Genomic DNA, 12390 nt, shown 5'->3' on the forward strand with positions numbered 1-12390 from the left:
CACAAGGAAGTTCTGAGAAGCTGACTTATTGAAGGAGGCAAAAATAAAAATTGTCTTCAGTATCCTAAGTCAAGTGCATTGCAGAAGTATTGTCCATCTTTATGCAGCTAAACTGTATAGTCTCCTTGTGCAAAAAAAATATTACAGAGGAAAGGGAACTTCACAGATCTCATTCAATGCCACCAGGAAAAGCTGAATACTGTACTTGACCTTACAGCTGTTTTTCTTTCTCTTCATATGCATCATGTACTCTCCTTTGATTGGTGTAGATATCAAATGTGACAGGTGCTCACCAATGAATGATTGCACATTTAGCTGGAAGACAAAGGAATTACACCCTGTGGGTGAGGTGCTGTGTGGGTGTAATACAGACTTTGAGCAGCAGGGGGAAACATTCAGACACAGTATGGAATGACTATTAGGGATAACAGTTCCTCAATAGCTTTGTTTTTCTTTTTGTCACGTTGCTTAAAGCTAGCAAGGTTCCAGCATAAATGAACAACTTATTGTCCTTCGTCAGGGGTGCAGAGGCAAACTAGACTGCTGCACTCAATCAGACTGGTATCAATGAGAATGTAAAACTGCAGTTTAAGAGTGTATGTACATTGCATCACAGCATTTTACCATTCTTTTACAGAAACAGAAGCTTGTTTACTTCTATCCCACACCTGGCATTGGGTTACTGTACATGGGTAAGAGATATTGAGATGGCTGCCTTTTTTCAGAACTAGTGGAGAACAAGGTAACCTTGAAAGAGCATTTTGAAATGAATGTGATGTGATGTATGAGCAGACAGGTCTAGCACTGCCAGCCAGGGTTTAAAAGGCTGGAAAAAAGCTGTGAAAAAACCTTAAACAGAGGAACTGAATGCAGCATCCTTCACATTCTGACAGAGGAATCCATGGCACAGACAGGCCAGCTTTGCACAGAACCGTGGTTACAGACCTTCCCTGCCTGGGATCATCTCAAGTGTTGTTTCATTTCTTCTGAATGGAGTTCACTTGAGACTTCTGTGACCTGTTTTGAGCAGAACTATGCATAGAATCTCAGAGTGTTGATTTAAAATAGAGTTTCTGTATTGGATGATGTACCCGTAGGCATCTTTCTGGATCCACATTTGGTTATGCTGTCTGAGAGATTGTCTGGAATTACAAAAGACCAGTTTTGCTGGGTTACATCATTGTTTGTGACAGATCTTTCCATGACTACATTTTAAGGAGGGGGGGGGGATTGCATTTGGGCTTTTGTTACTGTGGGGATATAATGGATAAAATATAATCTGAAAAGGTGACATGATTTTCTTATGGGGTTCAGAAGAGGACAATTTTATGACATACTGGGTGTGCCTGATTTGATATTGCCTTCAATCAAATATCAGGAGTAACTCAAATATAGCATGGAAAAGATTTATCCCTTTGTATAGTGATACAGAAATTTTGAGACCCTTGTATGGGGAAGAAGATTTCCCATTACCTTATTTATCACTTATTTCTCAGTCTAAAAGCAACTTTTTGTTATTTGAATTCCGATGTGTTTCAAGTCAGAACTACAGTTTCATCATCCTATTTTCTGGGCTCGTCCCCTTGCCCTGTCCTCGCATGGTCAGGGTAATAAAGGATGAGGAAATGCAGGTAACAGCAGAGAGCTGCAGACAGATGGACAGGGGGACAGGAGTCTGGAGCTCCTCCAACACTGTCTGTGGCTGTGTTAGTAAGAGTGCAAAGATTGCCAAGCCACAGAATATACTGAAAATATCTGTCCACTGATAGCCATGGTATATACTTGTTCTTTTTTTGTCATCGTCAAATGCAGTCAGTGAACACTTTTGAACGGACCTTCACTGCTGATTGCAAGGGCTCGCATGGTTGATTATGATGGTAGCGGAGCCACGTTTCCCAAAAGTTGGTTTGACATACTTGGCTACAACATGGCCTTGATGACACAGGATCGATCGCAATCCGTCTGACACCATCCCCGTGATCAAAGCCGCGGGGAGCTCGTGGTTCAAGTCAATGGGAGGCAGGGCATGACCCGGCACAGTTTGGCATGGCTCGGTTCCACTAGTATTGCTGTCTGCCCTGTGCTTTACAGTGGGGCATCAGCCTTTTCACTGCCAGCACCCTAAGTCGTTTCACCACTTGTGCTGGCTGTGTACGGACCTCCTCTTCTCCTCCCGAGAGAGCCCACAGTCCTCCTCCTGGCTCACCCTGCAGTCCTTGATGTCCTCCATCTCCACCATGTCATCCCTTCCGTCCTCGCCCTGCGCCGCCTCGTCCGCCAGCTCGCCCATCTGCACCACCGCGAACTCCCGTATCCTCTCCGGGACGGCCCTCCGCACGATAACATCCTCCACGCCGACCGTGCCGTTCTGCACCCCACCACTAGGGGGCGCTTTGTCGTTGGCCATCTCAGAGTCAGTGGGCACGTCAGTGTCAGTGCCTTCTTCAGGAGGTGGCGCGGGGCTCTCCACCGGCTCGGGGGTGTCGGGGCGTTCGTCCTCATCCTCGACTTCTGCCACCCGCTCCTGGGTCTTTCTTGTCACCACCGGGTCACTGCTTCTCCGCAGCGGCGCCAGGGTGACGCTCTTTTTCTCCACAGTCTCCAGCGAGACCACACCGTTGGTGGATCTGACTTCTTTGAACATGTTGCGCAGGTTGTACCCCTCTTGCGGCTTGCCTGGGTTGTCCTTCTCACCGTCCAGTGGCTCGGTGTGGTCAGAGTGGTCTCCGGACTCGCCGATGGGCAGATTGGTGGACCCCTGGATGCTGTTCTTCTTCTCCATATGTGTGACGCGGAACCTGTGCACACAGACACAGAGGAGGCAGGCATAGCAGATGATATAATATATATGATCATATAAGATATGATACAGACCCACATGCAGGCACAGTGGAAGTCAGAAGGTCAAAATCATAAGCGAAATGGTAGATGGTAGCAGTGTGGTCTGGCAGTTGGGGAACTGGCATTTTATCCAGTTAGAGGGATATAAATGTTGTACCCTAGAGCAAGCCAATAAAATCGGAATTGCTTATGTTAACATTCCATTATACAAGTAGCTCATATCTAAAAATAATAATAAGTTAAGTAGTGCAAGGTAACCACTGTGTAACAATATAATATTGTAAAACGATAGAATAGAAAGGCATGAAATGTGTACCGGTAGGCTGTGTGTGACTCACCTGCCCACAGAGAAAACAGTCTGCTCCCCCGGTCGGACCTTGCTCCGGGCTACCCGGCTTCGACGCCGGGCCTTCTTGGAGCGGCCCTGCACACAGAGATGGCAGGAATTGCGGTCGCCGCCGGAGTGGACCGTGTGCAGGTGAGGAGGAACACCCCCAAGACTCTCTTTGCGCAGCAACCTGCCGAGGGGGGGGGGGAGAGGACCATATGTAACTTTCGTCACCCTTTCCCATTACAATTTTCAATATCCCACCCAAGAATGAATAAATAGACATGCCCTTTAAAGGAAGCCGCTCGGCAAGGGAGCGGGACAGTGATGCAGCGCCGCTGTCTGTTGGAGACATCCTGGAACATCTCTTTGAGTTACAGGACGTGACAAATGAAGCCTGCAGTGCTCTGCTCTCTCTGCATCTGTCCCTGACCCCCTGACAAGGCCCTGCTCCCTGGGGAGACACTGCGGCTGCCGAGTGGAGGAAGTGTGGGAGGAATACAAATGGGTGGTCCTGGGTCTCTACTGGGTGTGATCAATCCAAGCACTTCTCTTAGCAAACCAGCCAGGAGAGCAACAGCACCTCTCCCAGTCTCACTCCTCCTGGGCTCAGTCAATACAAAGCTCGTTCTTGTGCTTGAGCAAGGTCTGGGATCTGATTACAGAGAAAAACAGATTCTCTTTTCCAATTACTCTCTTGCTCTCATGGCTATATATCTTTACCGGGCCTGCTGCTAGCAGATAGTATGAAACAGCCAGCGGCACTTGATTTGAGAGATTGAAGTCCCAACAACAGAGTGTTGGGACTGTGTATTTGAATGTAATGTGACCCTATATCCAAAGTCAAGTTCGTTCTCACAGAGACAGAGGCATGGTCACAGGACTGCTGATGAAGGCAGTGTGCAGGAATACAGAAAGTCAGGGGGTCCCCAGAGATAGCCCCAGGCACACACATCAGTGTTGTGTTTATCCAGGCTTTGTTTAGACAGCCAGCATAGCAGAACCTTAATTCCAGCCTAGCTGAGCCTTCATTCTCACCCGTTCTTCTGCGGTGTTTCTGAGTGTCCGCCGGTGTACTGCAGACCGAAATGTGAAAGACTAGCCTGCTATGCTAGAAATCCAGCTGTGCGGTTTGCATCAGAACTGTTGTCCAACTTTGAATGAACGCTGTGGTCTGATAAATCTTAAAGCAGCCAACAGCATCACCTTTTTGGTTTTCTGACTGAAACGAAATCCTTGAGGGAATCCCTTGTGTGAGAGATTTAATCACTCTCAATCACGGAATTCTCAGTCTAAAAGCAACTTTTAGAACACATGGAAGTACTTCCCTGTATGGGGCTCTCTACTCTCTGTGGGCCCTCTCTATCACTCCTCTCACACAATGACTAGGATCTGGGCAATTTACAGTTGCAGTACATTCTCCACACTGAAAAATATTGAGTCCATCAGACGTGCCTGCTGGCTGTTCTCTTGGGCTTAAATCCCTACATTCAAAGAGGCTCTCATGTTCACTAGTAAAGAAAGACTTTCACCAGGGAGAATTATCCCGCCTTGGAGTATCGCCAGTAAGATTAACAAAGAGGCATGAAAGTCATTCGATTAACTTTAAAGTAGCTTAATGGAAGCACAAGCAGAATTTAATGTTCCGGACAAAAATGTTTGCCATTTTTCGTGGAAAGAGAATATCACCTTAATAAGCTCCCCCATGCTAGCTCCTGCAGAGACAGCCACACAGTCTGCATTACATACTACAACAGGTTGTGCTGATTCAATATGGATGGCTACAGAAAGTTTCATGTTACATCATAATGCACTTATTTTTGTACTGTTCTCATTCATTTATTGTAAGTGCCTACCTGGGGTCATTATGCTCACATGCATTCTGGTTCACCAGCATCTCTTTGAAGGCCTCCATATTTGCTATCAACAGAAACAAGTTTGGTCCATTTACCAGACATGAAGAAACAATACAAAATATTCATGGAAAATGAATAATAGTGTCTGAGATTAAATGGTCATACATCAAATCTAAGATATCGTATTTGCCTCTAAACCTGAAAGTTCTAAAGGTCACTGTTCAAAACAAACTTGTATGAGGTCAAAGAACTTAAAACACTGGAGCAGATAACCTCTGGTTAATATGATGAGTTGTTGCTGATATAACCATGTACATTTTTCTTGGTCTTTGGTCAATATATAAAAAGTATACTCACAAAATTTGCATTTTTTGCATGTTTTATGCACTTATCCATAAAAAAACAATTACAAAATGTCTATCAACAACACTTGAAAAGCAAGAGGAAAAGATTTACCTTCATTCTCAATAATGCACTTCAATATTTGCTCCACAGTGTCTTGATTTTCTTCTGTTCCATCCTCTTGAAAACAGGAAGCAAGAATCCATGGATAACATTTGTTAGCCATCAGCCAGATATCCCACAAAGCATTTTCATGGCATATTTTTTATAAAGTTGCAACTGATGCGGTCCTTTTGACCAGCATGTTGAGAGAGCTGGAGCAAGTGTTGATCAGGTAGTGTAAATCCAATTAAATTATTAAACGTGATCAAATTATGTAGTCTAGAAAATAAGTATCCATGTTTTATTGTAGCCATAAGTAGCACACCAGACAACTGAGGAAAACGCAGCCCATTAACATCTGATAAATGACTGGCACACCTACTTGTGCCCTGAAAGTCACAGTATTTAAAAGGGGCTGCAAACAAGGAGTGTGTCATTTCCAAGAGTGTTGGCAAAACATGAAAAAGTAGACAAACATATAAATCAAAATCAATCCAAAAAAGGGGTCTCTGGATACAAGAACCTGTGCCAGAAGTAACGACAGGAACATGGATGGTATTTATTGGACTTTATCAACCAAAATCAATTCCAAGTGTGTGTCACAAACATGAACAATCATGATCATACAGTGCTGTCTGCCAAATATTGCCTTGCCCCATGGAATCTAAAAATCTTTTCAGTATCATTGGCCACTTCTTGATGAGCAAAGAAACACTTTTGCTTCAACCAAAACTTTAAATAAACCAAAAGTTTAAATATCTTTTTCTGATTTTCAATTAATATAATGACATTACAATAACATTAATTTAGTACATGTATTCATACTGCTTGCAATTACTGAGCATATTCTAAAATAAATCTCATAAAAGCATACATTTTCATGGGCTGTAAGATACGAAACGCATTGAAAATAACAAACTAACACACAGTGGTGTGAACATAGCCTGCATGCAGTGCAAGAACAACAATTGTAATGTAACATGCTTCTTCAGCCAGCAATACTTAGCAACAGTGGCCATATAATATCCAAAATCGTGCAATAGGAGTAAGCTTTTTGGTTGATGAAATCCATAAATACAGACAATCTCCCTGTCGCTGTCATTTCTGGCAGTCTTCATATCTGGCAGACACCTCTTTAGATGCAGTCTGTTTTTAAATGTGCTTAGGTTTTTCAAAGAAGCTTTCCATTGCACTTGTAAATGACAAAATGTATTTAAGATTCTGTGCACCCCTTCTGGAAATGTTGTGCACCTGTTTTTAATGTTGTCACTTTCCCTTCAGGGCCAGCATATAAACCTCCACTGAGAACATGACCTTCCTGTTAAAAATCACATATTTTTAACTAAGGGCGAAAATAGAGCTGGTTCCTCTAATCTTAATTAATTACTAGATGCCCAAGATCATCACAGAAGAAGATATATCCTAGGGATTGCTTGGTAAAATGCACAGTGCCTAGTATTTATGAATCAGCCTTGCTTGGTGTTTAGCACATTAAGCTGAACCATTGCCAAACGCCAAATGAATAACTGTGAACTGTTACCCTGGGCCTAATTTTCAAACAGTTTTTTATTAAAAAGACTTCATAGCTGAAAACATAAAAATATATTTCCAGCTCCAATACTGATTTTATTTTCTAAAAGAAGAGTTTTTTTTTCTAAGAAATTCCCTTTGACACCACCAGTAAGTACACTTAACCAAGACCAAGCCTTAAGCTTGGTGGGCAGACCCTTCGTTGTCATGGCACCCACCGTTGGCATCTGGTGCCAGCTTGTCCTCGCACTCCTCGTCGTCATCCAGCTCCCCAGTGCGGCAGCGGTAGCCTTTCTTCTTCAGCATGTGGCAGATGAGGAAGCCAAGGAGGCCGGTGAGGAAGAAGAAGAAGACCAGGAGGAAGATCATGTACTGGGGAGGGGGCTCCCCCACGGTGGTGCTGTCCTGGTCTGTCATCCTCGTGTCTCCCTCTCTCTTTGCTTGCTGTTTCTCTCACCCTCTCTCTGTCAAAAGTGGAGCCCTAGATGGGGGGCCACGGAGACACAGAAGGGGAATATTTACTCACACAAGTGTGTACGAGCGCACACCACTCGCCTTTATCAGGACCCTTCCCACTTGACGTCAAGGGCTGATCTCCTTTGCTGCATTGATGGAACGGCACAGGCTTGTCTCCCCATCTAAGTTTCTTGTGTCAGGCAGATAACCCCTCCCTCCCTGCTCCCATGTAGCCACTGTGCACTGATGCTACCTTTATCTGCCTCAGCAGGCGGGAGAGCGGAGCCCGGCCTGAAACACACCCTCAGCTGTTTTTCACAGGCCCAGCATGCCAAATTCCTCCAATCAGAAGAGAGGGGCCTTTCTGTTTTCTTTCTCACTGCGCCTGTGAACCAATTGCATTATTTGTGTGATTGCACACACTTGACATTTTTCAATGGTCTTTGACAGTTGCCGATGCCACAGACTGCCACAGCCAACTTGGAGGCAAAAAGAAACGAAATGTCCTGTACCTTCAGCCGAGTTCTTTGCACAGCCACACAACATCTGCTACATGTTCCCCAAAAGCCACAGCCCTTGAGGAAATTTGCAGTGGAGTCACAGCATGGTTTGGGGGCCCCCTGTAACCCAGCCTCATACTGTCAGCAGGACCCCCCATCTGTTTTCTGAACTTGCAGCATTTTTCTGCTGCAATCAGAGAGGAAAGTCCTGGGATGTTCCCTTGGCAACAGTCTTTGACTATTTCCTGTGGCCTCTTTAAACCATAACCCTCAGTAAGACTTCAATAAATAATTACAATATTCCCAGGCTCCCCTGTCAGCTGCTCTGGCTCCTGCTCAGGCGTGTTTACACAAGGAAACCAGAAGCTTTTTCTTCTTAAATATTATCTTCTCATATTATCAGCTTTCCTACCGGAAGTTGCCCAGAAATTGATATGGCTTTTGTCAACGGCACTTCATAATGAGACTAATCAAACAAAATTTGCACTATGGCAATTTGTTGTATGTTCAGTCAACATACACAACAAACCCAGTCTAGAATCACTAAGTCTGGAATCAACCTGAGGTCAGTTTAAAATCAGTTCCTCTATGATAAGACGTGGCAAGAAACCATGTTTGCATGGCTAGTAAAATAAGCTAGTTCACTATGACATACTGTTTTATGCATGTAAGAACAGGAAAAACAGTAAAAAAGAGTCTGTAAAAAAATAAAAGAGAGTGAGCAACAGGAATCCTGATGTGACTCAGCACTATCATGCCATCCAGCTTGCACTTTGTGACGTCAAAGTCATTTAGATGGTCCTTAAAATCACTGACAGAAGAATACTCACTCATAGCACCACATGCAGCTGCTTTGTGTACATCCTAATAATGTGAAACTCTGTTCCACAGCATGATTGACTTACTACAACACATTAACTATTTACTTACTTGGTCTTGCTATGATCTGTTACAGCTTCCACATCCTACATTTTTATATGATATACACGTATATGGTTTGATATTTGCGTAAATAAATAGTTAAATAATTCAGGACCTTTTGCAAGGTTACAACTGCAATGTCCCTCACAAGATGTGAAGCAGCAACCTGCATGTTCGAAGGCCAGTTCCCTAAGGACAGACCCCAGAGTGACGCCCTCCTGCCCCACATATGACCTCAGTGGAACACATGTATATGTTGTTTCTACATGGTTTTTGTGGGTATTTTTAATTGAACATTACCAACGGGCATCCTGTGTGTGCTTACAGTATATATTCTCTGTCACACATCTCTCTTAAACTTTCTTTGGTAACTAAAGTTGGTCTGACTGATCAGATAAGCATGTCATTTGCCACTACTCTCTTCCTGCACTCCATTGTCTTTAACTGCTTAATTTAGGCTATGTCTTTGCTGACATAAGCAGCATTTTACTGCATAATCTTATCTCATTGCGTACACTGAAACATCATCCACTCAACTCCATGTTTTAATACATATTCTATCACATTACCTACATTTACAGTTATCGTTATTTATTATTATTTAAACATTTGCATGTGTGTAAAGTGTATTGTTTATATTACTTGAATAGAATTATTTTAAAAATATTTAAATATTTTAGACAATTATCATGATGATTAATTCAATTTTTTTTCATTGTAAGTATGAGCATTTCTGTTGTATATAACAACAGAATACTTGAAAACATTTAAATTTGCAATAAAGAATGTTGTGCCATACAGAATGTATGTTAATAAAAAAAAGTCTAGCAAGCCTGCCTGTTAATACCTATTAGTGCTTAACCAAGTTCATCTGAGGGAACAGACAGCAATATTCTCTTATTGACTGGCTAAGCCTTGTCTGTCTGGCCTTGGGCAACTATAACTTGCCCTTGTCAAATGATCACAGCTTAATCAACTCTGCGCGCTACAGCGGACAAATACTGCATTCCACATCCTTCAGAGGCAGAATACACACTGTAAGGACAGATATTACAAATATTCTGGTGACTAAACGTCTCTTATTTCATTTCATGCGACCTAGGGAGAATCACACACCATGAAACAACACAATAGTCCCTGGATAAAGTGGCTCATGGGCAGAGGCTACAGATTTGCTTGGAAACTGTCTCTGCAAACTCAGTGCATGAACATACACTGAAATATTTTATGCATTCTTACCTAGAGTGACCTTGATTTCAGAAGCCATTGTTTTGCTTCATCGGCCCTACACTGTTTGCAGTTGTCTAGTGAATACGTGAGACTCTTGTGCATACTATTTTTTTCCCTGTGTATTGTATGTGTGGGAGCTTGATATTTGTTGCCTGACTTACATTGTTAATTTTCAGCAGATACCAGTGCAAAAACTACATGATCAGTTATTCTTAGAATGCCTTTTGTTTTCCTTTAACAGCGATTTTCAGTGTGCTTTAATGAGATTTTCAATATTCAAATATTCAACATTCAAACTGACGGTGTAAGTAATATTAAACTCCGCATACATACCCTGACCTGTATAGAAGAATGAACTTCAACAAGCCCTAACCTAGGCTCTTAGATTTGGCAGAGAATAACATGCCACCTATTACCTGAAGATGTACCTGGTAAACGTGGTAATGGCCTTGGTAATTAAATACTCAGTCATATGAGGAATGCAGGACTTCTCACACTTTCTGAAGTTACTCACCTGACGCCTGCTGGAAGATGACTGTCTGATATATTTATAAGGAAAATTACTCATACGCACAAATATATGAAGACCTTATATTATGAAAGCAAAAGCAACTGAAATAACGTCAAGAGTAATAATAATTTTCACTTTCCAATGATGATCAGAAAGAAAATTCAGTGATTCTCTTTTCTTTCGGGCCCGTCCGTATTCTTTCTTTACTCATCGCCGGGTTTTTTCCCTGTGATCATGCTTTCCTGACACAAGGCTCTGGTATTGTTTTTTAATGGATCATACATTCTTTCGTCCCTCTTCGATGTCCCCTTCCTCTCCTTCTCCTTTGCACTTGCTCTGTAAATCGTCGCGTCGCCATGACAAAAAGACTCCTGGGGTAAAATGAAAAATCAACACGGTGCGGTTTCCCAGGTGCATACCGCACCTAGCATCTTTTCCAAGTTTCCAGTCTGTAATCATCTCGTCAGCCCAGCGTGGCCCGTGACACATCTGCCCTTGGCATTTTACTGGAGTCAGACAGAACGACGCGTTGCATCACAGTCTACAATCATGTTAAGCGTAGCTACGACTGCTGAGATGCGGACAAGAACCATATAAGCCAGAACGAGATGTGTGCCCGTAGCAAAAAAAAAAAAAAAAAAAAAAATTCAAAAAAGCGCATTGGGGTGGGGGGTGGCAATTAATTACATGTGATTTCCGACAGAATCCACAAATTGTCATTACCAGCACGTTTCATAATCATTTGCAGAAGGGAATAAATAAGTGAGGGAAAAAATTATTCAGAGCATCGTATCTTTTAGATGTAATCACTATGACTGTTACAAATAACACCTCCGCGTCCATGCCTTTGCTGCATTACAAACAGCCTCCCCGGTTCGGTTGCACACATACCGTGCTGCCGTGCCCATATGCCCACCCATCAGCCCAGCCCATCAGCAAGGACTCTTTCCCCCTGCGACGAAGAATCCAGGTAATAACATATGAAGACGCTTACTCACCGACTGTAATTTTCTCAGAAATACAGGTAACCGGAACTCCGACTCACCGGGGTGTTTTAACGGCAGGTCTCACTCCCCTCCCTTGGACCATTGAGATGCGCCTGCTGACTGAAATATGAACGAGCTCTGCTCCGAAGTAAACGGAGGGAGGGCGAGAAATTCTCCAAGTTATTTAAAGGGAAAATAGCCGAGACACAACGCGATCATGACCTGGAGGAATTTATTATTCAATTTTTGCGACAGTGTATCAAATCCTAAAAAAAATAAAGTTTCTATGTGCAATATTTTAAATACTGTATTATACCATCCTGTATCTATTACACTGCATTAAACCTTGTTCAGACATCCAAGATAGAGCAGGCCATCTAGAAATCAAAATCAGCTTTGACGTTGAATTATCCATTATTGCAGCCTCATGACAGTTATCATTTTCATTATATTATTATATTAGTATAATCTAGGGAAGATCCGTTGCGGACACGTGGTGTGTGTGTGTGTGCGTGTGTGTGTGCGCGCGCGCGCATGTGTGTTGGGGGGGGGGGGGGGGTCGCAAGCAGTGCCATGGTCTGGGAGGACTTGAGCCCCTGTCCATTTTGTCAAAAGTCAAAGTTCCTTTTCCTGCCACATCAATCATTACTAAGTCATAGCTTTCTTAAAATCAAAGCCTCTGCCTTCCAGAGAGTGAATGCAAGACCCTGATCCGAGGGGTAAGTGTGAGCCAGAATAATTGAAAACTCCCCAAGTAGAAGATCCTCCTTCAACTTGATCACGACTT

The 12390-nt window shown here is 43.0% G+C and overlaps 1 protein-coding gene across 2 annotated transcripts; it reads right to left on the reverse strand.

Moving 5' to 3' along the window:
- Positions 1–323: 323 nt before the first annotated feature.
- rell2 (RELT like 2) lies at positions 324–11851 on the reverse strand. 2 transcript variants are annotated; one of them, XM_036547609.1, is made up of 6 exons: positions 11663–11851; positions 7218–7480; positions 5482–5547; positions 5026–5089; positions 3180–3359; positions 324–2798 (listed from the first exon to the last, which is right to left on the reverse strand). In XM_036547609.1, the coding sequence occupies exons 2-6, from the start codon at positions 7414–7416 to the stop codon at positions 2132–2134; spliced, it is 1176 nt and encodes a 391-aa protein (XP_036403502.1). In that variant the 5' UTR covers positions 7417–7480; positions 11663–11851; the 3' UTR covers positions 324–2131. The 2 variants fall into 2 exon arrangements, with proteins under 2 accessions (XP_036403502.1, XP_036403501.1); XM_036547608.1 differs by having other exon boundaries at positions 11616–11851.
- Between the last annotated feature and the right edge of the window lie 539 nt (positions 11852–12390).

This window comes from Megalops cyprinoides, chromosome 16 (genome assembly GCF_013368585.1).
Source record: "Megalops cyprinoides isolate fMegCyp1 chromosome 16, fMegCyp1.pri, whole genome shotgun sequence".
In the NCBI taxonomy this organism is placed as follows: Eukaryota; Metazoa; Chordata; class Actinopteri; order Elopiformes; family Megalopidae; genus Megalops; species Megalops cyprinoides.